Source organism: Carcharhinus amblyrhynchos, chromosome 13 (assembly GCF_965287045.1).
Source record: "Carcharhinus amblyrhynchos chromosome 13, sCarAmb.v2.hapA, whole genome shotgun sequence".
NCBI lineage: Eukaryota > Metazoa > Chordata > Chondrichthyes > Carcharhiniformes > Carcharhinidae > Carcharhinus > Carcharhinus amblyrhynchos.
Window position 1 is genome coordinate 33,935,882 of NC_137336.1, and position 27,904 is coordinate 33,963,785.

The window sequence follows — 27,904 nt, forward strand, 5'->3', positions numbered from 1 at the left end:
TGGCTTTGAAACAGACAAAAGCAACTGCTGGAAACTGCCATAAAAGAGGGAGGTGTTAATATTATATTCCTGCATGTCTACTCATTGCATGCCTTGGTAGTAACTGAGAAGTACCCTGGTCAACTACTGTAACACGATTTGTTTAATTTACTGTATGACTATGGTAAATTGTTCCACTTTAAAACTGTCTTGTTGGGTCTTCTTGGGATTATAGAAGGAGGAACAAGGTATTTTCTAGTCATTGCAGGGAATTTCTAAACTGCTTGGAAATGGACTCTGTTTCTTGTAGTTTTCTCAACTTCAAATGCAACTGACTGCCTGTGGCTTGTTTTAGAGCAAGCTCTACTAAATTTCTCACTTTAGAGTCCTTCAAAATTATGTTTGTACCAAGGTTGTTAGGAGAACAGGAGCTGAGTGACCCTGGTGGAATGCAAACTGAGCATCCGTGAACAAGTTATGGTTCATAAGTGTTGCTGGCTAGCACTATTGATGACCCCTTCCATCACAGTGCTGATGATAGAGTGTGCAATAACAGGACTGTAATTGGGCTGAATTGGAATGAGCTACTGAGAAATTCTTGCTAAGGGACATTCAAGATCCCCCACCCAAAGTACATTGTGCATCCTTGCCATCCTCACTGCTTCCTTCAAATAGTGGTCAACACGGAGGAACACTGATTCATCAGTTGACAGAACGGAGTATGTGGTAATCAGCAGAAAGTTTCCTTGCCCACCTTTGACCTGGTGCTATGAGACTTCCAGAGTTGATGTGCAGGATTGTTTCATTAACTCATTGTGCTACTGGCTGGGGCTGATACCCAGGTGTACAGGACTGCATTGTGTCCGAGATCCATCAGTGACTGATAATAGCAACATTACTTCATTTTTAAACTTATTCTGAACTTGGCAAAAGTACCCTTGAGACTACTTTTTGTTTGAACAGTGTCCCGATCACAAGATTATCAAAGGCAAACTCCACGCAAACAGTGACCCAAGACTGGAATCGATCCCGGGTACCTGGCGCTGTGAGACAGCAGTGCTAACCGCTGCTGCCACCATGCCACAAGTCCATCTTCTGCTGAATCATCCAGGGTCTTGCTAGCTCTAAACTAGATTAATCTTGGCTGGCATCACATCTTGCACTTTCTGGGAACTTCACCACATCCAAATCTCTGCTATCTATATCTTAACTTTCACCAAACTCCTGTTACGCATCACCCTTGGGCTCACTTATCCATGTTGGCTTGCAGCCGCAAATGCCTGCAAGTCAAAATCCTCACCTTTGTGTTCAAATCCATATCGATGATCTCAATCCAGCCATCCTCTGAAAACTCTTCCTGCCTTAAAACTCAAGAGCGTAGAATTCCTCCAGCTCTGGTCTATTGCCCATGTCTCACCTCCTTCAGCCCACCACAGAATGCATTCAGCATTCTGCACACCAAGCTTTAGAATTCCTTCCCTGAATCTCTCTGCCTCTTTCACCTCTTAACACACACTTCAGGGTGTGAATTAATGCTTGTTCAAAAACATCTCACAGCACCAGGTTAAAGTCAAACAAGTTTATTTGGTATCACGAGTTTTCGGAACGCTGCTCCTTCGTCGGGTGAGTCTCGATGAAGGAGCAGTGCTCTGAAAGCTCGTGATACCAAATAAACCTGTTGGACTTTAACCTGGTGTTGAGAGATTTCTTACTGTGCCCACCCAAGTCCAATGCAGGCATCTCCACATCTTGTTCAAAGAGATGTAACTTAATGCTCCCTTTTCATGTCATGTTTTGTCCAATTATGCTGCTGTGATGCTTTACTATGTTGAAGGCATTATATAAAATGCAAGTTGTTATTTAAGGAATCTTCCTTCACACTTACGATTACTGGTGTTGCACTCGCTTTAGCCAACATCTGTTTCACAAGTCTGTATCTGTCATATAAAGGCTTCACCAGCTGCCTTTCTTCCCTGGTAACCTGGAACAATTAGACAAAATTAATTGAATCATAGAATCTCTACAGTGATAGTAAAAGGCCACTGAGCCCATTGAATCTGCAGCAACTTTGACAGAACATCTTACCCAGGCTCTATCCCTGTAACTCCGTGTATTTACTCCACTAATGCTCCTAACCTACACATCTTAGAATACTAAGTGGCAATTTAGCATGTCCAATCAACCTAAACATAGAAACCCTACAGTACAGAAAGAGGCCCTTCAGCCCATCAAGTCTGCACCAACCACAATCCCACCCAGGCCCTAAGCCCATATCCCTACATATTTTACCCACTAATCCCTCTAACCTACGCATCTTATGACACTAAGGGACAATTTTAGCATGGCCAATCACCTAACCCACACATCTTTGGACTGTGGGAGGAAACCGGAGGAACCCCACACACATGGGGAATGTGTAAACTCCACACAGTCACCCAAGCCCAGAATTAAACCTGGGTTCCTGCACTGTGAGGCAGCAGTGCTAGCCACTGTGCTGCCCATTGAGTACTAAACACAAAAAAGCAAACAGGACAAACGTATACCCTTTCAAGATGATTAATGAGATCACTCTTTTCATAAATGGTTCCATTGTCTCAATATCTACACTAAACAGTTAATAAACAGAACAATTATACTCATTTTAGTCAAAATAATTCAGTGCTGTTATTTATTACCTTTCTCATTCATATTATTTTATCAATACCACGAAATACAATAGTCTAATCCCAATACAATTTTCAGATACAATTTACAAACCACTTTAGCTTCACCTTGGAAGCTTGTAATGCTATCTGAATCACTGGTCTTTAAAAATTCACAATTTTTAATTTGTCAACATTAGCTAGTCGTTTCCATCCAAAGGCAATAACAACTGTACATCATAAAAAATTCTCTCATGGAGTCATATTTACTGCACAGCATAAAAATACTTTACTACATAACAAATGTAACATTTGTTACCGAGGTTTTCTCTCCATTTTGTACATTTCTCCAATCAGCTCTAAAATATCTTACATTTTAAATTGCATCAAATTCACTCCTCACTTGATAAAGATTGATAATTTATGTTGAAGTAAGGCTTAATTAATGCAATGCTTGACATTTAAGTTTAGATTTAAAAAGTGTCAATAACCATGCTTAATCAACTTAAAATAGATAAAATTTAATGTACCGGATGTCCATGAATGCTCTCAAAATATAACAGACTCTTCTGAAGGGCTATCTTCTCTGCTGTTAAATGGTTTTGTCTCATTTCCTGTTGATTAGATACATTTGGAATTAAACAATATGAAATTTTAATGGCAACATTCAAACACCTCAAGTGTTGTAAAGCTATAAGCTTGTGCACAGTTTCTATTTACATTTTAAATAGTCTGTGTCAATTATGATTTATTTTTCTTTTTGCCATGAGACAGGTTCAATGGCAACATTTAAAAAGCATTTGAAAAAGTACATGGATAGTAATTATTAGAGGGATTCTAGGCCAAACATGGGCAATTGGGACTACCTGGAAGAGCACAATGGTTGGCATGGACTGACTTGATTTGATTTATTATTGTCACATATATTAACAGTGAAAAGTATTGTTTCTTGCTCATTATACAGACAAAACATACCATTCATAGAGAAGGAAATGAGGAAGCGCAGAATGTAATGTTACGGTCATAGCTAGGGTGGAGAGAAAGATCAACTTAATATAAGGTAGCTTCATTCAAAAGTCTGATGGCAGCAGGAAGAAGTGGAACGTCAGTTGGTACGTGATCTCAGACTTTTGTATCTTTTTCGCGACGGGTGGTGGAGGAAGAGAGAACGTCCGGGGTACATAGGGTCCTTCTATGGAATCATCTATGAAAGGGGTCCTTAATTATGCTGGCTGAATGCCAAGGCAGCAGCAAGTTTAGACAGAGTATTTGATGAAGACAAACATCACACCAAGGCCATCCTCACTTCTTGCCTTCAAACAGCCGCATAACCTCAAACAGACCATTGCCCACAGCAAACCACCCAGCCTTCAGGAGAACAGTGACAATACCACACAACCCTGCCACAGCAACCTCTGCAAGACATGTCAGATCATCAACACGGATGCCATCATCTCACGTGAGAATACCATCCACCAGGTACACAGCATATACTCTTGCAACTCGGTCCATGGTGTCTACCTGATATGCTGCGGGAAAGGATGTCCTGAGACATGGTACATTGGAGAAACCATGCAGACGCTACAACAACGGATGAATGAACACTGCTTGACAATCACCAGGCAAGGAAGTTCCCTTCCTGTTGGAAGAACACTTCAGTGGTCACAGGCATTCAGCCTCTGATTTTCGAGTAAACATTCTCCAAGTCGGCCTTTACGACACGACAACACAAAGTCGCTGAGCAGAAACTGATAGCCAAGTTCCACACAGATGAGGACAGCCTCAACTGGGATCTTGGGTTCATGTCACACTCTGTAACCCCCATGACTTGCCTGAACTTGCAACATTTCACTTACTGTCCTGTCTGAAGGCAATACACATCTCTTTAACCTATGCTTAATGCTATCTCTACTCACTGTCTGCACTTTAAGACTTGATTAGCTGTAAAGACTCGCATTCTAATCAGAATTCTGTAAACTGTGTGTGCCTTTATATGCCCTGTTTGTGATCAGAATTCGCCACTCACCTGACGAAGGGACAGCGTTCCAAAAGCTAGTGGCGTTTACTACCAAATAAACCTGTTGGACTTTAACCTGGTGTTGAGAGACTTCTTACTGAGCAGAAAGTTGCCAGTGTTGCTGCGTCTCGGCACCACGAGGTGTTGATTAGGAAGCAGACTCCACCTCCCCTAGCCTTGCCTGAGGTCACTGCATGGTCCATTTGATGGACTGTAGGGCACTGGTTCAGCTGAAGGGCCCGTTTCCGTGCTGCACTGCTCTATGACTACGTACTGCGCTACAGACCCAAATTTTTACGTCCCCGAATCATCAGAGATTGGGCGTGTGGCTGGAGTATTAGCACCATGTGGAAATTCTGATGTGGGCCCATGTAGAACTTGTTCAGGAAGCTTCAACTTCCAATGGGCAATTTCCCTGCTCCTCAGGACCCTCCACAAACTCCCTCTACATGAGCTAGGGTCAGAGACTTCAGATTTAAACAGTTCTAACGTACTGATCCAGATAGCTACCCAGGAATGATTAGACAAATGAAAACCATCTAATCCCCCACCTGGCATCACTCATACTGATACCACCGTTCTCACAGCCAACTACCTCCTTGACAACCCTCTAAAAGAGACCCAAAAGCAATCTCTTACACCCTCCCTTACACATTCACTAACTTTCAAACTGTTCTACACCCTCTCCTTTCTTTCTCCCTTATGTACTCTATGAACAGTATGTTTTATCTGTACAGCATGCAAGAAACAACCCTTTTCACTGCATCCCAATACTATGACAATAGTAAATAGAATCAAAACATAAACATGCCATATGGCAGCTGGTACCATAAAATGGCTGCTTCCCCTTGACAAATTTCCCAAATGGTCCTATACTCCGTATTTCTGGAAGAGCCAGAAATGTAGAACGGTACTGAGTTGGGGGAATTTGCAAGAGCAGTGGTAATCAGGTGATGACTGCAGCTTCTCGGAAGATTCGAGTAATTAAAATCAACCACATTTTCATAATGCAACAGTGTATTGTGCTATATTATTTTGTCCTGTCCTCTATATGAGACAGGAAGTACCAAATCTGCACCAGAAGCTGTGTTATTCAGCTAAGCCTCAAGTCTCTATAATAAGCTACACTATTTCAAGAGAAGTTCTCACTGCAAAACGTTCAGCTACAACTGTGCAGCTTGTACTCCACCTTAATTCATTGAAACAGCACAACTTCAAACCAGATTTTTTAGCAAGTTAAAATATTTACATGAAATAGGAAGAAGTGGGATTCACATCTGTTGCTTTATAAGGTCAACCAAATGCTGCAGACAAAAGTCTACGATCTAAACAATACCTTGATATCCTCTGGCCAATCTTCCTCAGCTCGTTTTTCTTTAAGTCTTTTTAGGATTGTTTCTAATGTTGCTTCCTTCGATGGCTTTTTCTCCTTCTCAAATGTTTCTTTAGATACATCTCTTTGCTCATGTTCCAAACAGGAACCAAAGCTCTTTGGGAGAGTATTGCTGCGTGGCCTAACAACAGGTTGAATTTCCAGATCATTTTCTGAAGTTTTATATTTCGCTTCTGTAATGAAAGTACAAACAAAAACTCAATATGTAACCATTATTAAAATCACATCACGTTCCAATTCATAGTAGCTGCTGCATCAACCTGAACACAGTATATTCAGAATCTTGTGCTTTGAATATGTAACTGAAGCTCTGGGCAAGACAGATATAGCAATTCAATTGGGCTGTAAAGAATTTTTTCTATCATAAGCTTAAGTGGTTTCATTGTAGATGTAATTATGATTTTATAAAACTCCAAGTTTTGATTCATAAATTTAGCTGTGTGTAAATGGGGTGTAAGGTGCAGTTTTTTTTACACCTCTCATTTGTGGGTGTTGCTGGCTAGGCCAGCATTTATTGCCTTTTCCTAATTGCCCTAGAGAGGGTGGTGGTGAGCTGCCTTCTTAAACCACTGCAATCCAGGTGGTGTAGATACACTTTCAGCGCTGTAAGAAAGATTGACCCAGCAGCAGTGAAGGAATGGCAATATAGTTTTAACACAGCAAGAAGTCTGACATCACCAGACTAAAGTCCAACAGCTTTATTTAGTAGCATAAGCCACCAGCTTTTGCAGCACTGTCCCCTCATCAGGTGAGTGGGAGTTCTGTTCACAGACAGGGCATATAAAGACAGGCTCAATTTATAAAGATGAAACTGTCGCCTCCAAGTGGAGAGGATCTCCAAGACGGCATCTCCACATCATGGCTACCATCCACACCGCGAACTGCCGGCTCCAAATGGAGAGGATCTCCAAGAAAATCGCGCATATCGACAGCATTTCCACATCAATATAGTTTTAAGTCAGGATGGTGTGGGGCTTGGAGGGGGGTGTTACAGTTGGTGGTGTTCCCATGCATCTACTGCCCTTGTCTTTTCAGATGATAAGAAATAGTGGGTTTATGAAGGTGCGAAGGAGTCTTAGTGAATTCCTGTAGTGCATCTTGTAAACGATACACAGTGCTGCCATTATTCATCAGCAGCGGAGGGAGTGAATGTTCAAGATGCTTTTATCCCCCAAAGTCTCAACCCAGCAGCTACAGTCAGCTGTTCTGAAGTCTCAAACATCATACCCTTTCTATTCCCTACCTCTATCACCTCCTTCCAGCCTTACATTTCTCGAACTCTTGACAGCAACAGAAACTGCCACACTCTGGATTTCCCTACTCTATGCTTGTATCTCTCCACCTCCCTCTCTTCATTTAAGTCCCTTTCTAAAATCTAACTCTTCAATCAAGCTTTAGGTTGGTTCAGTTTTCATTTTTGCCTAATTACATCTCTATGAAGACCTCAAGAAGTGTTTTGTACTGAGTGGAGGTATACAAAAAATGTTGTTGATTTACTCCTGTGTGTTTACTTAATTAAATTTTGTTAACTTAGAAACACACTTGAGCAGCAGAATTGAGAATGCATTACATTTTGTTTCTTATAAAGTCCAATCAGCTGAACTTCTTACAGCAACACAAGTGTAGTGCTGCAAATACATGTTATGGGATTTTTTTTGGTTTGGAAATTGTAATGTTTAAAATATAGGATAGATAGATGTAAGAAAGCTTTGTATGGATAGTTTATCAGTTAAGTCTGAGGTTACAGATCAAAGGAGTCTTAACGTGTAGCTAGGATGGTGGCAAGAGGTATTCACACCTAGGATTATAGTAGCTTCTCTGAATATCTCGGGAAGACAGGCTGTCTGTAGGCATCTCAGGAATCAGTTTGAAGTTAAGGTGTAAATTGAGAGGGAGTGGGTTAAATTATTCATGTAATTTCCATGGATCAAAGAAAAGTTTGAAGGCACCTGGTCAACAAAGGAACATTTTCAAGTGTCCAATGTTTTTCAGATCAAAGGACAGGTTTAAGGTTAAAGATAATTAATTTACATTTCCATCTGGGAACAAGCCATGCGTGGCACATTCCCATGGAGATGGGCCGTGGTGATGGGGAAGGTTTTTTTGGTATTTGTCTAGTTTTCACGTCTGTGAGGCAGTCAGCCGGACAGCAACTCGGAGGATCTGCAGTGCTCAGAATAAAGTTAAAGCCATCAAAACCAGGGATATTTCTGATCTGGAACTACAATGCAAGAATGAGTGAGGTCCATGTTCAGGCCGAAGAAATCCAAGTCAATAATGGTGCTGAAGGAGATCTCGCAGAATTCACCTAAAAAGATGCCAATGGAAGATGCCCCAAGAAACCCCTCACCTCAAAAAATAACTGGGAAACGGGAAAAGACCACAGTAAATTCTTGGGAGCTGTGAAACACCTTAGGTGATACCAGGAGAATCAAATAACCTCATGTAACTGTAATATTATAGAGGGCACAGTCAATAATGAAAGGGGATATTCAGTTTAAAGAACAAGTAGTTCCAAAGTAGAGTGGGTTAAGTTTATAATTATTGTTTTATCTTTTGTCAGTACAGTTTATTTTCCTTCAAACCTTGAAAACATGTGTGGACTTTTCAGTTAATAATCAAGAATTCAAATTCCTCTACCAAGACCCATTAACAGCATCACAAGAATTAAAAACAAATTGACTAACTGAATGAGTTGAGGTGCTCAGAGCAAATGTGTTGTTTTATATTTCAGAGACTAAAAAGACATAGCCTTCATAGCAAAACATCTGAATAATATTAAGGACAGGAATAAACCAGGGCTATTTTGTTGTAGTGACATCAAGCAGCCCCAATCATGAAATGACAACTTGTGTATTGTATTTTGCATTTGCAACAAAAAAATAGGCAAATCCATTTTCATGAAAATGATCTGCCTTTCAAACTCTTATTTTCCAGCTTGCCATTTTCAACTTCACACCTACAGTGGAGTTCATAATTTGTGAACTGACAAGTACACAAAACAATGATTCATCGCAAATTTGGAAAAAATAGGATTGTTACCTTTTAACTGCTTGCGTAATTTGACCAGTTCATTCATCCACTTCAAAACCTTTGGATTTGCTACTTTATCACTGTGGGATGGCTAAAAAAACATGGTTTGACGTTAAATGTAACATCAGGCCACAGAAAATGAGATACATCACTTCCAAAATTGTAACTGTTAAAAACTTGAGTAATTAACTGATTATTTTAAATTAAAACAGGATGCTGCAAAGACTCAGCAGGCCTGGCAGCATCTGTGGAATGAGAAACAGAGGTTACGTTGAGTTCATATGTCAAATAGACTCAATGTTAACCTTGTTTCGCTCTCACTGGCTGAGATTTTACATTTGTTTTTATTTAAAGCGGCTGCGTGGGTTTGTAGGGCCGAAGGGCCTGTTTCCTGGGTTGTGTCGTCCTTTGTTCAGGTTTCCAGAATCTGCAGTATTTTGCTTTTACTTTAACTGTTTTTTTGCATTTTATAGCAGTTATTAAAACTTGCATATAAATAACATGGTACTGCACTGACAAAGTAAAGATGCTCTTTCAGAGTCAGTGCATTCACAATGGGCTGAATGGCCTCTTTCTGCTCTGTAGAGATTCTATGTTTCTATAAATACAAACATAACAAGTTATAATGAAAATATTAAGAACAGCATATCCCACTTCACCCATTGATTTCGCTGAATAGACGTAAAAAAATCACAACTAAATCTCACTTCCAATTTAGATATCCCCTTTGTCACTCTTGTGCCATATTTGTGGCCAGGCTTGAAAGTAAAAACAAAATCAGACTTAAGATGTGAAGAACACAAATCCATTTCCTGAGTAACCAAAATTTGTAACATTCATATTGTATTAAACAAAAAAATCAAATGTATACATTTCAAAAGAATGAGATTACACTTCATTCTTTTGAATCATTTTTTGCCTTTTAGTACTGCTTTAATGCATCAGCCTATTTATAAAAAAAGACTTCAACTGGACACATCTCTTCTGGAGTTTAGGGACCAACCACATCTAAACACAAGAGGCATTTCAACTCATTAAATGAGGGTAATGAGCTTGTTTTACCCCCCAAGAGTTCCAAACAGAAGAATTAATCCTTAACACGTCATTTCCAACATTGCTAGTGTTTAAAGTAGTAACAACTTTATTTTCATTTATGAACTTCCCCAGATAGATTAACAGCATCTGGATTTTTAAACATTTAGGGAACAAAATTAATACTGCATGATGATTGAATTTCTTTTGCTTAGTAAAATTTTTAATAGCATTTTATTTATTTTCCAAGCTATTACAAATTAGCCTGAAGTCTTGCATATCACTTTTCCATGTGACAATGCTCTTTCAAACATTGTAACACAATATAAAATTTTAATCAACTGCAAAAAACAATGTAGTTGGCCATGCACAAGACTACAGGAAAGCTCCAAGACTCACTGGCACCCCTCAACAATCTTTCAAGGACTTTTGTATGCTCTCAATTGTCACTAAAAAGAAACGCTATGTATTTCTCATTAATTAGTGCCAATAAATATCAGCAGGAAATTCTGAATAACCAGACAGCACAATCACAAAATTAATTTTATTACAATTTGCAGTAAGGCTAAACGTCCAATAAATCTAAAGAAAATGTGAAATTTGTTAGCAGTTATATCCTTGAAAGATATTCATCTTCAGCAAAACCAATTATGCCAAGTAATACACAAAAGGTTTTCTTGAATACATACTTTCAAATATCTTACCTTATACTTCCTCTCCTTCTCAAACTGTTCTTCAAATAACTTTATTTTCTTTTTGATGTTCTGAATTTTCTTAGTCAGCTGCAATTGGGCTTGCTCTTCCTTTTCATCATCTTTGGAATCAAATGACGATCTTCGTGGTCTTTAAATACAATTATAACAATTAACAAAGACAATGAAACTTTGCCAAAACAGAAAAAGGCATACTTTTTCAAATCTCTTACTGAATAACTTCTAAAGGAGCTTGCCTTTAAAATTGCAGGGAATAAAATATAAATTGTTGCTAAAAAGTTAAATGTATAGTTTACAAAACATTTTCATCACTGCTTAGAAATTAAAGCTAGGGCTAGCAATTTTAACAGCTGAACCCAATAAGGTTATTTCTCAGTGAATTTTCATACTGGATGGCAATAGGGATATTACAATTGACCTCAATGTACTTGGAGGCAAGGAGGTGAAATTGATTAGATGCCCTGATTTCTATTCGGTTGAAGTGCACGTGTAGACATGCACATGTATGAGGGGACCCCCATGATTGCACTACCTATCAAAACGTACTATCAAGGTTCTTGCATAAAAAGGTTATCAGGGTGGGAGTGGGGAAGAAAAGAGTACCTTCATGGAACCTTAACCCACATCTCAGCTTAATATGTGGTCAGCGCTCAATGATTCAGGTGAATCAACAAAGGGGCCGTTACGAATGGACAGGATTTTCCCACTTGATTTGATTTATCATCACGTCTTAACATAGTGAAAAGTATTGTGTCTCACACGCTACACAGACAAAACGTACCATTCACAAAGGAGTGTGCCGAATGTAACATTAGTCATAACTAGGGTGTAGAGAAAGATCAACTTAATGCAAGATAAGTCCATTCGAAAGTCTGACAGCAGCAGGGAAGAAGCTATTTTTGAGTTGGTGGATACATAACCTCAGACTTTTATATCTTTTTCCCAACGGAAGAAGGTGGAAGAGAGAATGTCCGGAGTGCATCGGGTCTTTAATTATGCTGGCTGCTTTGCCAAGGCAGCGGAAAGTGTAGACAGAGTCAATGGATGGGAGGCTGGTTTGCGTGATGGATCGGGCTACATTCAGGATCTTTTGTAGTTTATTGCGGTTTTGGGCAGAGCAGGAGCCATACCAAGCTGCGATACAATCAGAAAGAATGCTTTCTATGGTGCAAATATAAAAGTTGCTGAGTCATAGTTGAAGTGCCAAATTTCCTTAGTCTTCTGAGAAAGTAGAGGCTTTGGTGGGCTTTCTTAACTATAGTGTCAGCATGGGGGTACCAGGACAGGTTGCTGACGATTTAGACACCTAAAAACTTGAAGCTCTCGACCCTTTCTACCTCGTTCCCAGTGATATAGACAGGGGCATGTTCTCCTTTACGCTTCCTGAAGTCAATGACAATCCCCTTTGTTTTGCTGACATTGAGGAAGAAATTATTGTTGCCACACCAGTTCATCAGATTTTCTACCTCACTCCTGTACTCTGTCTCGTCATTGTTTGAGATCCAACCCTCTACGGTGGTATCGTCAGCAAACTTGAAAATCAAACTGGAGGGGAATTTGGCTGCACAATTATATGTGTATAAGGAGTATAGTAGGAGGCTGAGAACACAGCGCTGTGGGACACCGGTGTTGAGAATTATCATGGAGGTGCTGTTGCCTATCCTTACTGATTGTGGTCTGTGAATCAGGAGGTTCAGGATCCAGTAGCAGAGGGAGGTGCTGAGGCCCAGGCCACGGAGTTTGGAGAAGAGTTTCGTGGGAATAATAGTGTTGAGGCTGAACTGTAGTCAATAAATAGGTGCCTGACATATGTGTCCTTGTTATCTAAGTGTTCCAGGGTTGAGTGCAGGGCCACGGATTGCATTGTGATCTGGATGCCAGCTTCAATTCCAGGTTGGAACATCAGTCATGACACTCCCCAGAGGCAATTAATTAAGCCAGCACCTTCTGGAGCCCTGTCCAAATAAGGACAGTCAGCAGAGCAACCTCGGAAACGGTATCTCTTCCAAGAGGAGAGTTTGATGGCACCTCAAAGTGTAAGCACTTTCTGCAGTAATAGTAAGAATTAAAAACAGCATATGAGTACAGCTATCAAGCCATCGTGGAGGGGCAATCCCAGGGGTGAGCAAGAGGAAATGTCCATGCCCCACCCCCCTACACTTCGAAAATGGAATCGCCAATTAAACAGTGCACATCCATAGAGTGGGAGAGATAGGAGAGAAAATAAAATGTTAAGTTCTGATATAATTCAGTGATATGCTGGAAAATGTGAAATCAAGAACAAATTACTCAGCTGTGAATACCCTACAGTTGAATGATATTTTCAATGTCTCAAAGAATCAAATAATTAACAGAATTGGCACCATGAAAAAGGGGAGTATTTGGACAATTTTTTTGAAAAAAAGAGACCTCACTAGGACAACTCATCATACCTAAAAGTGGCAAGCCCTTTCAACGAAGAGTTTACTGAATCAGACTCGTGTATAAAGCGTTGACTGTGACCAAAATTAAGATAACGACGGCATAACATGGGTGGTGGGTCCTCTTCAAGGGGATGACTAATCAGTCTGCCTGCCTGTGGTGAGAGTTGTGCCTCTCCTAATTCATGCTCATATTCATCCTGCCATGATTTAAAAGCAGGAACAGGATCTACATGGAACAAAAGAAAACAAGCTGTCAGATAATGGTTAAACAAATTCCAAATTAGTTTAACATTATTGTAGCAGTTTTGTAAAAAAAAAATCAAAATCAAAAGATTTCAAAGCATTAGAAATTCCAACAAAAGTTTGTATTTCCATTTTTATTAGAATATCAGCTATCATGAGTCGTGTTATTTCAGCATTAAAAAGTATGGTTCCTCTATTTTGCCTGAAACAGTCCATGAGAAACAGGTGGGGGAGAAGGGGTTTGAGGGTTGGGTAGCAGGGCCAGTTAGCAACATACTCAAACAAAAATGCAATTCTCATTGGCACAGTGATTAGCACTGCTGATTCACAGTGCCAGAAAACCAGGTTCAATTCCAGCCTCCGGTGACTGTGCAGAGTTTGCACGTTCTCACTCAGTCTGCCTGGGTTTCCTCCGGGTGCCCCGGTTTCTTCCCACATGCTAAAGATGTGCTGGTTAGGTGGATTGGCTGTACTAAGGTGTCAGGAGGACTCGTGGGTAAATACATGGGGTTACAGGGATAAGGCCTGGGTGAGATTGTTGTAGGTGCAAGCTCAATGGGCCTCCTTCTGCACTGTAGGGATTCTACGATTACAGTTGGTTACTCTTCAAAAAACAAAATCATAAAACAAGTTTCCATAATTATTTTATTGATTTCAAAGATTTCCAGAAGAAATCTAGAATGGGTGACCTCTACTTTAAAACTGAAAATTTTCGTTCTCCATTACTTGAAATGCAATGTTATAATTGCCATAGTGCAATGCAAATAGCACAAAAAAAGAGTTCTGAAGATAGACCAATGGTTTGAATAATGACCTGACATTTTCTCTTTATTATGAGAAATAATTATATAGTTACAGTATTTTGTATTTTTGTTTCAGGTTTTTGACATTTGCACCTTTACATCAATTTCATGCCCGTTAATGGCTTCTGTATCCTTGTGGATGCATCAATGCCATTCAAGGCATAACACTGAGCATTTATTTCTAACCCCTGAAATTTGGTCAAACACATATCTGGGGTAATTATTCCATTTCAAAACCCTCAGTAAAGCTGACTGCTGTCTCTCCTAACATTAGCTTGGCTTGGACCAGGTAATTCAGTACAGAGCTGTGGTATATGTGTATGACTCAGCTATTCAACTACATGAACTAGGAGTTATTGGAAAGAGTTTTTGTTTGTCCTTCCATAGATATAAAGCTGATCACTTAAAAGTGATGGAGTGACACAGGTTAGTGGAAAAGTCTTTCTAACACCGTTGCACAAAGTTTATGACTTGCCGCTGCTATTGGTAAGCAGAGTGGATGTTTCCTTATAACGCAAGGAGGTTGGGGGGTGGTGGGGGGGGTGAAATCAGCAACGGTTTGCTACTGTCGAGAGCTTACAAATGGCCAATTTTAACTAATCGTTTGGTAACATGTCACAAATTCCTCAAAAGAAAAAGCAGAATGAGTTGTACCATTGCTGTAAAGCATTTGCTTTGATTTCAACATTTAAAGTGATTTACTCACTAAAAAAATTGAAAAATGTTTTTCAAAAAGTCAGTTATTAAACATTCCATTTATTTCAATCTTCACTTGAAATTGTCTGAAAAACTAGTCGGATATCATTTTAAATCAGTGAATTCCTTCATGTTTTACACAAGGTATTAACTTTCTTCCAATTTTTCTGTAAGATATAAATTCTTCCAATTAATTTTGGCTCTTGGTACATGCAAGAAACATATATTCCTGTGAGTATGTGGGAGTTTGGGTTGTTCTCTTCTCCCAGCTTTCCCCACTGGTGAGCAGAATCATCAATAACAATGAAACATTATAAGAGAACATTCCAATCAGCTATTTATTCACTCCCATACTTCAATGTTTGGTATTTAAATGGAAACTCAACTGACTTCAGTCCCGACTGCCACCTGAGATTTTGAACCCCCTCTATAGTGGAAAAGTGCCTGGCACTTGAATATCAGAACTGTAAGAATAGAGTAAAAACCGACTTAGAGAATAAGATTAGGCATTTCGGCCCTTCGAACGTGCTCCGCCATTCATTATGATCATGGTCGATCACCCAACTCAGTAATCTGTTCCCGCTTTCCCCCCATATTCTTTGATCCCTTAAGCTCCAAGAGCTATACCTAACTCACTCTTGAAAACATACAACATTGGCTTCAATTGCTTTTAGTAGTAACAAATTCACCACTCTCTGGGGAACAAAATTGATGAGAATCATAGAAACCTGTAACATAAAAGGCCATTCAACCCATTGTGTCCAAGCCAGCTGACAAGTAGCCATCTAGCCTAGTTCTATTTCCCACTTCTTGGACTATAGCCCTGAAGATCACAGTACTTCACATGCATATTCAAGAAAGGAATTAGCTATATTCCTTCAGGGTTATGATATTTAGCATCTTAAGGATATCTTTATTAGCAGCAGAAATGTAACATTTCTGATAGATCTAATACATGCTAAAAGTTACGTGGTATATAATGCTGTTAAAATTAATAAAATGTCCTAAGGCACTTCACAGGCATATTATAAAATGTAACATCAAGCCACATAAGGAAACATTAGGTTAGATTATCAGTAACAATCAAAACAGGTAGGTTTTCTGCAATGTCTTAAAGATGGAAAGTAAAGGAGAGGCAAGGAAGTATAGACAGAGCTTATGGCCTAGTTAATTGAAAGCAGGGCCACCAACCACCAAGCAATTAAAAAGTGGAGATGTTCGAGAGGCCAGAATCAGCAGTACAGGATCAGAGTAAACAGACAGAAGTGGAGCTGGCCAGAATACACTACAATCCTACAAGATTGTGATATCTCAAAGTAGACTCTCCCTCAGGTTCCAATCCAGACTTGTCCAGTCTTTAGCACATAGTCAAAGTTGACACTTCAGAAGAGTATTGAGAGACTGCTACGCTGTCAGAGGTCACATCATTTGGTTGAGATGTTAAACAAAGATGTTATCTATCTTGTTAGGCAGAAATAAAATAGATTCTAACAATTTCCAATTTATTAGCAAGGACAGGATAACACTTAAAAAATGAGACTCAACATGGGTTTATGAAAGGGAGACGGCATTTGATAACTCCTATATAGAGCTTCTTGAAATTATAAATGGCGGAGTAGATATTTGGACTAATGTATTTGGATTTTCTAAAAGCATCAACCTCAGATGAGGGGATCAAATAGACTGCATCCAAATTTGTGATGAATAAAATGGGGGAAAGTAAGCTGTGAAAAGAATTCAAGAAGAGCAAAAGAACATAGTCAGGTGTCAGGGCAAGAATGTGGAATGCCAAATACAATGGAGAAATGTGAAATTATCCACTTAAATAGGAAAAACAGAAAAGCAGAGCATTTTTTTAAAAAGTGAGAAACTGGGCTATGTTGGTATTAAGAGGCATTGATGCCACTGTACATTAAAAAAAAATCAAAGCTTGCAGCAGGCAATTAGGAAAGTAAATTGTATGTTAACCTTTATTACAGAAAGACTGAAGTACAAGAGCAAAGATGACTTACTACAATACCTTGAACAGAGTTTTGGGCTTTATACCCAAAGGATATATTATTAGTTCAAGATAGAGGATTGTGCTATAAGAGACTGATTACACTACGTCTATAAGTCTCCGCACCTTTTGAGAATATGTTTCAAATCCTATCAGCTTTGACAATGTTTCCCTTGCTGGAGAGTCCAGAACTAGGGTTCAGCCTCAAACAAGGTGGTTGGCTATTTAGAACCGAGATAACAAGAAATTTCCCCACTCCAAGGATTGAGAATCTCGTGGCATTCACCCTCCCAGAGAGTTGTGGATGCTCAGTTGATAAGCATATTCAAGACTAACACTGATATATTTTTGGAAACTGAGTGAATCAAGAGTTGTGGAAATAGGGTGGGAAAGTGGTTTTGAGATAGAAGTTCATCCATGATCTTACTAAATGTTACAGTAGGCTCAAAAGACAAAATGGCCTATTTTTATTGTTAAGACATTCTTTGACACTTTGAGGAAGAGCAATGGGAATTCTCCATCATCCTAGCCAATGGCTATCAATACCTCCAACAGAACTGATTTCATTACTTACTATCTGACTTCGCTGCATGAAAAATCATTGTCTTTCCCCACTTTCCAAAGCAATGATAACATTTCAATAAATTAGCTACATAGTATTTAAAACAACCTGAGATTGAGAGAAATGCTGCATAAATGCAAGCTCCTTCTCACGTCTTAGAAATCGGAGACAACCAAGCACAATAATTCAAGGAGTTTAAATTCAGTAACAATAGTACCCAGGACTAAACAAAAAGAGAAAATGCTGGAAAATCTCAGCAGGTCTAAACAGCAACTGTGGAGAGAGCACAGAACTAACATTTTGAGTCTGGATGACCCTTCAGAGTTCAACCCTTCATCAGGACTAAAGTCAGCCGGATGTTTCCATATAAACACAACATTCAAAACGTCTCACAGCAACTTTCAGGTGGGGAAGGAATTAAAAGCACGAAGATTTGGAACATTTAAATGGGACGGACTGAAGATGGGTCATGCTTCGAGTCAAAGGACTATTTCTCAGAGTCTTCTATCGGTAATGTCTTCTCCATAAGCTTCAATGCATTCTGAATGTACAGGAATTTAACTTTTCAAATGGAAAGTGAAGTACAGCATGAACATGTTCATAACTAATTTTGGTAAAAATTAATAAGTTACTTGAGCAAAATCAACAACAGTGCCCAATTTCATTTTTTTAAATATAAAATATTCCTATATAAAATAACCATTTTTGACATTAGCTTGATGAAAATCCTAATTTATCCTTATGAAAATCTATCAGAATCATTAAATAGTGTTCAGATATATGATAATGACAGAAGCAAAAGATTTTCCCCCGGAGATTAACTCAGGTCATTTCTCCAAACCTGAAGAGTTAGTCAGGTTTTTCCAAGTTCAATTTATATACTGCAGCAAAGTTATTCCAATCAGGAGCATAAGTGGCCTTACAGAATATTCAACCTTTTAATTCTGTACATCATCTCTCAATTTGCTTTTCCCCCAATTCTCATTTTGTTTCAAGTTTTTTCTACTCATTGACAGAGACATGTTTTGAGAACAGCATGTCCTCAAGAACATGCTGAGAGAACAAAAAAGTCTGTCAAGAAGCAAAGTTGTCCATGAAGGACTCATTAAAACACACTGCAAGAAGAGGTAGGTTAGTTTTTATTGCAGACTGCCTTTTAGTTATCTTTCGCTTCTCGCAAGGTTTTCCTCAAAGCAGACATTAGACATTATGACTCAATCATGTGAATGATTTAAATACATACAATTTGCAAAGAGGACAGCTTTTATCTGTGTGTATCATAGTAAAAGCCAAAATCCTGATCTTAAAACTTCAGGGAACTGATGGTCAAATCAAAGTTAAAAACAAGATTAATTTTTATTAAATTTAATCTGAAAATTAGTGTACACAGACCAATTATGAGATATTTTGAATACTCTTAATTACACCAATTAAAAATGATGTTAACCCTTTGAGTACTGAATATTTTCCAGGCTTCAATTCAAAAATCATGCAGAGTGATCATTTGCATTAATATTAAAAACTGAAAATCCCAAGTCCAAAATGGGAACTAACAAAACTGAGATTAATTTGCTCTTTATGGGCTTTAGCTCTTCAATATCTGCCATCTAAAATTAATTTCCTTCCTTTTTTTGAAACATTGACTCCTTAATAAGACTACAATTCCATGGATGCCTGTTATCCTTCAGTACTTCATCCACATCGCCATGCTCAGCAAAAGGCTAGATAAGTTATTTAACTGTGGCTTGGCAGTTGAGTCAGATCCTGCCTTCAATCAAAATCGCTTTCAGTAGGTTCAATGGATAATCAGATCTGTGAACCTTTCTATAAGACAGAGATACTAAGTCTAATTTCAGCATCCTATTGTCAACATGACCAGTACATTCTTAATTTTATTGCTCAACTTATAAGTAATGAATAATTGAGCCATCACCAAAACAGAATCATTGGTTTCTATGTACAGATCTACTACTACAATTAGTAAAAGATGCAGATACTAGGTATAAATACAGAATCAAATACAAAATAATCAAACCTATTCATAAAAAGTAAACAATTTTAATCTAGAGTGTAATGTAACTAGCCACTCCAAGCAGCATAAGTTTAAAAAATGTTAAAATACTAATTCAGCGTTGTTAAAGATCTCAGAACAGCTTCAATTGTGATATGTCCAGAATGAATTACTTAGTTCACCAGTTTTCAAAGGGTTAAAAATTAGTTCACTTAGATTCCACATCCCATGATTTTTTTTTTAAACAAGCCAAATTAGTAAGATTTCCTTTTGCAAGTAACCTGAAGCTTTTATTCTTGATATTTCTAAATGCTGGTTGACTGAATGCAGATCGATGGCAAAGCATACTTACCATCCCCATCTCTTTGCAGATGCATTGTTTTGAAATCAATGAAGGGAAAAGTGATTGTACATGGCGCTAATAGAATGAAAAAATGGCAAAAATACCAGTGTGAGCAGCAAGCAGTCACAGACACCCCATACACACAAAAATAAAACAGAAAACACAATTAAAACTAATTCACTACAAGAATCAAAAACAGCATTTGCTTTTATGGTAAACAAGTAGCACAAATCAAAATACTGAAAAGAACCATAGCAGTCTTATGGAGATTCAGAAATGAAACTAACTTAATACAATTAATTCCAGATCGATTCTGCCTTGCACACGCTTAACTTTCATTCATCTCTTGCACAATAGAGCACATGAATGCAAAAGATGCATTATTGGCAATTTTTTCAAAATTTTCAAAAGGGGCAAGGATCTCCAAAATGTTTTCCACCTTCTCTCTGCAAAGTTCATCTAACAAAAGGTCTCCAACTCGGAGGACTTCTTCAAAGTTGTTTGAACTGGTTACAAAATGTTTCATGCCATTCGAGGAATAACTAAACTGAAATCCCTGCATGAGAACATTAGGATTTCTTCAGAATAGTATCAAGAATTCACAAGCAGGGAAATATTAGCATCTATCCTACCACTTCACCAAATCTCACACAGGGAAGCAAAGTGCAGGATGGCACTTCGCTGCACCAATAAACATTTGAAATAAAACATGGAAGGGCAAGCATATATTATCAAATTCTGAATAAATACGCGACTTGCAAAGTAAGTTTTATGAACAATTGAATTTGTTCATGGCTAGTTTTCATGGCTTATTTACGATGACAACAAACTGTGATTACATAATACAAACAAACGAAAAATGCTGGAAAGTCTCAGCAGGTATGACAGCATCTGTGGGGAGAGAATAGAGCCAAAGTTTCAAGTCTAGATGATCGTTCATCAGAGCTCAAAGCTGGTCAAAACATTTTCTGTTTTTGTTTCAGATTCCAGCATCCGCAATATTTTGCTTTAATCTGTAATTACATAATGCCCAACAGAAAATGCTGAAAATCTCAACAGGTCTGACAGCATCTGTGGAGAGAGATTAGAGCTAATGTTTTGAGTCTGGATGACCCTTCATCAGGGCTCAAAACATGAACTTTGCTGAAAAAAAGACTGTCAAAACTATTCATCTTGCATTTGATCAGGGTAATTACAGGAATACAGGTGTCAGGGGAACAACAAATTTATACAGTACAAGAACAGAGCGCTGATTTGGTGGCAAATTACACTAGTTGAGGCATTGCAGCAGTTGATGGTAACTGACACTTAACTGCCAAACTGAAAGTTAAATCAGCTTTACTCTGATTGGTCAATATAAATCACAGTATTTGTTGGCACAGTATTACCATGACTTCAGAGAGATGACTTTTCTAGACACAGTTCAACATCACTTCAGACAGAGAAAAGAAAGACATCATTGTGCTAGTGACTCTCAAGGATGCCAAGGAACTTACTTGTTGTCTTCACTGCTGTGTTTAGTAAATATAAAATCTTGTTTCATAAATTCTACTTAATTCATAAATATCACTTATTTGTACCTTGTTAGGTCAAGCACAACTGAGGACTCTAGCATTAGAGACTCAGATTTAATTTTTTTTTAAAATTAAATATGTTTTATATTTCCAAACCCTCAAATCGTACAATATCTAAATATAGCAACAAATTACACACCTCTTAGAAATATGTAAGGGTTAGGAGTTAGTTGTCATTCCTTTGAAGACATGTTTCTCATGGAACCCAAGAAATAACTAGGCGCAGGCACAGGCAATTCAGCCCCTCGAGCCTGGTTTGCCATTCAACATGATCATGGCTGATCACATCTCAGTTTCAACACCACTTTCCTGCTCGTGCCCTTCAACCCAGTATAACATACGTGAGAGCTGGAACTAGAGGGGTTCCATGGCAAACAAGACACATCAATTCGTTAGGAATTGTTTATAGGCTACCAAATAATAGTGGCAATGTGGGGCATGGTAGAAAATCAGAAAATTAGAGGTACATTAAAAAGGCTAAGTATTTACAGCATGTTATAGCATGTTACACTAATCATGGGAACTTCAATCTAATTAGTACTAATGCTAAAGAGACCACATTCCTAGAGTGTATACACAATAGCTCTCTACAGCAGTATGCTAACGTATCAACGGAACAGGTGACTTTCGATCTAGTATTGTGCAATGAGATTAACAATCTTGTGGCAAACAAACCTTTAGGAAAGAATGATCATAATATGATGGAATTTTATATGAAGTTGACATGGTAGACTGGCAATGGTTCATCCTATATGGCACAAAAGCCAGCAGGAAAAGTGATCCAACCATGGCTATTAACAAGAGAAGTTGAAGAATCCACTGGATTAAAGAAGGAAACATATAAATTTATTACATGTAGTAATAAGTCTGGAGATTGGAAGCATTTTAAAATTCAGTAAAAGAGAACCAGAAAATTAATGAGAAAATAGAAATGAGCAAACAAGCAAGGAACAACAGACTTTAAAAATTGATTTACAGGATCGGGGTGTCACATGCCAGGCCAGCATTTATTGCCCATCCCTCAAGAAAGTGGTGGTAAGCTGCCTTCTTGAACTGCTGCAGTCCCTGAGGTATAGATACATTCACAGTGCTGTTGAGGAGGGAATTCCAAGATTTTGATCGTGGGCAAGGATATGAAAGGGGGCAAAAGGAGGCTTTTTTAAAATGCAAGGTGATAATGACTTGGAACACAACACCTATATGAGATTAATGATGGTGAGGAACAGTCAATTATTTTAGGCAATTGAGAGAAAGCAAACTCACAGGGCTATGGGGATAGAGACTTACTATATTGCTGTACAGATCTGAAGGACTAAAACCTTCTTCAGTGCCTTAATGGCAATGACTGTGTGATTAGGTTGATCGGCCATGCTAAATCCACCCCCCCCCCCCATCGCATCTGGAGGATTAGCGGGATAAATAGAGAGCTTTACAGGGATTGGGCCGAGGTCAGATTGTCGTCGTTGCTGGTTCAATGGACCAAATGACCACCTTCTGCACTGTAGGGGTTCTATGATTATGTGCTGGTCACTCACATGTATACTATCTTGGACAGGTGCATCCATGACAGGTTGATTGATGAGGAATAGTTCTGATGGGCTTTTACCTAGTGTTCATTCTCTTAATTCCTGCTACAAACCCGGTTTGGCAGTAATGTCCTTCAAAGTTAGCCAGGTCAAAGTGGTGCTACAGAGTCATTCTTGGTAATCATTGTATTTGTTTTACAAGATTCCAATTAGAATAATCTTAATGTCCGAGCTTTCTCGTAAGCTAAGAACCAACCTTCCGACTAACTTCAGAAAGCATGCTGGAATTACAAGATTTTAAAAGTGCAGGCATCCACCTGCACGTGACAATTGTGCTGACATCTGATGGCCTGAGCTGCCTGGAGCCTGCATTAAAATAGTTTCCACAGGCCCCAATATAGTTCTGCTATTTCAGCTTCCACTGACTCCCTTTTTAACTGCACAAGCTGCAGCTAAGTTTAAATGGTTCAGTGAAATTGACAAGCCAGGGAGAAGGTCGAGGTGAAGGTGATGTGATTTGGGTGGTCAGGAAGGTAAGGGAGTCAAAGGTTGGACATCGGAGGGGTTCTGAAAGGGAGTGGGTCTAGCCAGGTCAGGGTTGAGAGCTAAATGTGCAGGCTGTCGGGATCAGTCTGGATATTTAAAACAGTTGCACTGAAGTTAGAAGAAATTCTAACTAACTTTTGGTGTAATCCTGATAGAACCATCCAAAGTTAGCAATTTAAAATCACCTTTTTGAATGGTGCCTTCTGCAGTGCAATTGTCATGGGGAAGTTAGCATTACCGGACAATTGCTACGCAAATACTTACCTGGTTAGTTTCAATAGAGCACGCCCAGTGCATCTTGAGGGTATCCCCTCAAACCGATGCTGGGGAGCTCGGAAGTTACAACCCCTGTATCTGCATATTTGTTAAACGAGCCTGCATTTGCATTTAAGACACGTCCCTTCGATAACTAAAAATATTTTGCATTTACATACGATCTTTAAAACACCTCAAAATGCTCCATACAATCAATTATCTTTTGGGGTTATTGTCACATCAGCAAATCATAACTATAATCAATTTACCACAGAATCCCTACAGTGCAGAAAGAGGCCATTCAGCCAGTTTACACTGGCTCTCTGAAAACATCCTACCCAGGCCCACCTCTTCACCCTATCCCCAGTAATGTCTCACACGCAACACAGGAAAATAACAATATTCAATCATCTGGCTTGAAGCAGTTTCACCATTTAATATCACGGCTAAAATTTCACATCCATTCTGCTCTCCTATCCTATTTCTATAGCCCTTTGTCTGCAAATAGGTACCATCAGCCTTGAATATTCTCATCAACTGAGCATCCATAGCCCATTTGGGGTTTAGAATTCCAAAGACCCGATCATCTGACCGAAGGCATTTCTCATCAGTGGGAAATGGTAAATCTTGAGGCTATTACCCCAAGTTCGAGGTTATCTAGCCAGGGAAAAATAACTTTAGCATTCAAACTTGTCAAGCTTTAAGAAATGTATACATTTTGCTAATCGCCAAAGAATGTAGGCCATTCTAGTCGAACTCTTCTCGCAGGAAACCCTCTCATCCCAGTAACCTTTGTTGCAGCCCCTCCAAGATGAATAAATACTTTTTTTTAAAAGGAAAGACAACCTAAACTGGCAACATTGTCATCTCATTGTAGTGTTGTAAAATTGCAGTAAGACTTCCTTATGTTTGCACTTCAAACCTCTTACAATAAAGACCATCACACCCCTTTCAAATTGCTTGCTGTACCTATAAGCTAACTTCATAATTTGTATCCCTCTGAATCTCAATATTTATTAGTCTCGACTTCAAAAATAAATTCTGCTTTTCTATTCTTCCCTCCAAAGTGATTAGGTTCATACTTTTTAAATATTATATGCCAACTACCATCGTTGTAGCCAAATATTTAGCCTATTTTTATCCCTTTATAGTCTCTGCATCCTCCTCACAACAAAGCATTGTACAGTCAGAGAACCTGGATACATTATACATGGGACTCTCATTCAAGTCAATGAGACTGTTAATAACTCGAGCACCAACCTTTCCAACATTCCTAATCTGTTTATTCCTATCCTGTTTTCTCTTTCTTAACTAATCCTCAATCAGGCTAATCTATTATTGCCAATCTGAGAAGCTCTGAACTTATCTAACAACCTTTGTGCAACTAATAGTGAATGCCTCTGATAACCCAAGCAAATGGTTTCCCTTGTCAACCCTGCTAGTTACAACCTCAAAAGACTAATACATCCGTTAAACTCAATTTTCCTTGTATAAAGCTACATTGTGCTTAAACTGCCTTATTAATTGAATTTTTGATAACATTTCCCATGGGACGAATGTTGGTTAGGGCGTCTGAATTCCTTGTTCCTCTTCAAATAGAATTCTTAAGATTCATCTCAACTCAGAATAGGCAATACTTGAGTAACCAGAATACACAACTGTTTTTCTAATGATTCAACCGTAAAACTGTAGTTACAATATTCACAATGAAAATAAATGCTGTAAACACCTTTTCTTTTCATGAGATGACAAAATTGGAACATTTTTGCCTCGAGCAACAGAATTATAAACTTTTGACTCAAAAAAAGCATCTGGAATTTAAAGACCTTGGATTTGAACACAGAATGATTTTAAGAGCAAAGAACATTACAGCACAGGAACAGGTCCTTCAGCCCTCCAAGCCTGCACCAACCACGCTGCCCAAGTGAACTAAAACGTTTACTCTTTCGGGGACCATATCCCTCCATTCCCATCCTATTCATGTATTTGTCAAGATGCCCTTTAAAGTCACTATCATATCTGCTTCCACCCTCCGTGTAGTAAAAAACTCGCCTTGTACATCTCCTTTAAACCTTGCCCCTCGCACCTTAAAGCTATGCCCGAGTAACTGACTCTTCCACTCTGGGGGAAAAAGCTTCGACTATCTACTCTGTCCATGCCCCTCAATCTTGTAGACTTTTGCAAAATGTTGTTATTTGGGAGGAATGAAACTCAGGTACCTCTCCTGTAACTAATCACATTAAACACTGACGTTGTCTCATCCACAGAAATATTAAATACATCACAATATGAAAGGAAATGTTTGGTTTAAAAATGAAACTTGTGAAAAAGAAACTGATTTGACAATAGTTTCAATCTCAAGTAGTTTTTTGTGCTCAAAACAGTAAAACAAAATTAATTTCAGAAATAAGAATATTTCTTTAATTTTATGTCAACATTAAGCACTCTCAACTCAGTTAAAGCTTCAAATTGATGCAAATAAAGCTGGTCTACAGCCTTAGTGCACCTTTATACCAACAGATGATGATGATGATCATAGCTGGCTCAGTCTTGCATTTCAACTTCAGCCACCCTAATGGTTTGAAACAAAATTAGGAGTTTAATGCCAAGAATGCAACAGTTTTGTGCCATGGATTTAATGATTGCTAGGAAAGGATTTGAAATTTCCCAAACTTGCACTGGAGATCCTCTCTCAACCCACAAGTGAGTTAAATATTTGCATTTTATCTTTGCAAATACAACCCAAAGTGGATGAAAGATTCCTAGTTCTAGCCATCAGATATTCCATGATGTTACTTTAGGTAATTTGAATTCAATTTTACTTGCCATCAGCCACAGCAATATATTGCTCTCTCTCCTGTCCTATATTGGCTCAGATGAGGCTTTTATAAAAAAGGAAAATTAGTATCCTCTTTACAATGGTTATTAAACAGATAGATAGATTTTTATGGTTGTAGTGGGAAATTTGGGAAACTTAACCATCCATCTCAACACAAAATGAGCACGTTTCATTTGAATACTGGGTGTCTGAAAAAGTATTATGCCTAATTCAGGAAGTGTAACACTTTCTGTACTTAACAAAATGAAGTTAAATTGACTAAATGGCGAGAGCTATAACTTCTAAACTATGTTCCCTTCATTTATGGAAATTACTACAGTGTAAATATGCCCAAAATTTTCACTTGCTGCATCACAAATTCATTAAATGCCTGCAAATCCTGAAGATTCCATTAGGATAGTGGTGTCAATATTTGTTTTATCAAACCAATAAAATATATAAATGCATAGTGTATAAATGCAAAATTCAATGACTAATAAACTGCATTACTGTACACCAATGGAACTACTAAGTCAGTTACCAGCCAGTGAACTTTTTAAAAAAAGCTGTCCATAAGTGCTCCTGCATGTAAAGAAAGTTTATTTTTAAGAAAATACTTGAAGGTCTGCAAACAGGCACAGTTAGTGCAAAAGCACTATTGTGATTAATTCACTCTAAGACATGGTCAATTTCATGCCAGGGCTGGCTTCTAGCACAATTAAAAAAATACATAATTAATCCATCAGGTACCGGAAGTTTGATTTGAACCAGATGCAATTTGCACTTATACTGGCCTGGTCTACCTTTTGCAGAAATTAATTTAGCAGAAACCCTCCCCCTAAATTTCCAAATTTTCTAACAGAAAGCCAAAAGTTAGTTATAATTTGAAAGTTAGAATTCCTAACTTTGTGCCATCATTTATATCTAGAGCATCTCTTATGAAGCTTTACCAAATTCAGAACCTCATACCGCACAGCAGCAAGTTAATCATCAGCATATTAGAAAATTTCAGTAAACATGATCTGCATAATCAAGCACTAGCAGCCAAACACACTTTCAGAAAATTTAAGAATAATCAACAAACGCTGCAATTACCTTCCCAGTCACCTGTCTCAGTCACCCTTTTCAGGTTAAGATGAGCAATTTCTGGTCGTACTCTGTTATCCTGATTAGAAACTTCTTGACTTTTTGGCACATCAGACTCCTTATTAGCATTCAAATCATAAATTTCAGTAGATAAATTCTAAAAGGTAAGTGGGAAAACAAAAAACGTTCATCTTACTGTCATCAATTCGT

At 38.4% G+C, this 27,904-nt stretch overlaps 1 protein-coding gene across 2 annotated transcripts in view; it reads right to left on the reverse strand.

The window, feature by feature from the left end:
• Positions 1-27,904, reverse strand: part of fam13b (family with sequence similarity 13 member B) — a 112,331-nt gene that overhangs the window by 11,418 nt on the left and 73,009 nt on the right. The window contains exons 11-18 of one of the 2 annotated variants that reach the window (XM_080201504.1): positions 27,704-27,851; positions 19,899-19,964; positions 13,242-13,458; positions 10,801-10,939; positions 9,074-9,155; positions 5,975-6,204; positions 3,152-3,235; positions 1,865-1,960 (exon numbers count right to left, since the gene is read on the reverse strand). In XM_080201504.1, the coding sequence (XP_080057630.1) occupies positions 1,865-1,960; positions 3,152-3,235; positions 5,975-6,204; positions 9,074-9,155; positions 10,801-10,939; positions 13,242-13,458; positions 19,899-19,964; positions 27,704-27,851 (1,062 nt within the window). The remainder of the gene's footprint in view (positions 1-1,864; positions 1,961-3,151; positions 3,236-5,974; positions 6,205-9,073; positions 9,156-10,800; positions 10,940-13,241; positions 13,459-19,898; positions 19,965-27,703; positions 27,852-27,904) is intronic. The other variant, XM_080201505.1, reaches the window with a different exon arrangement.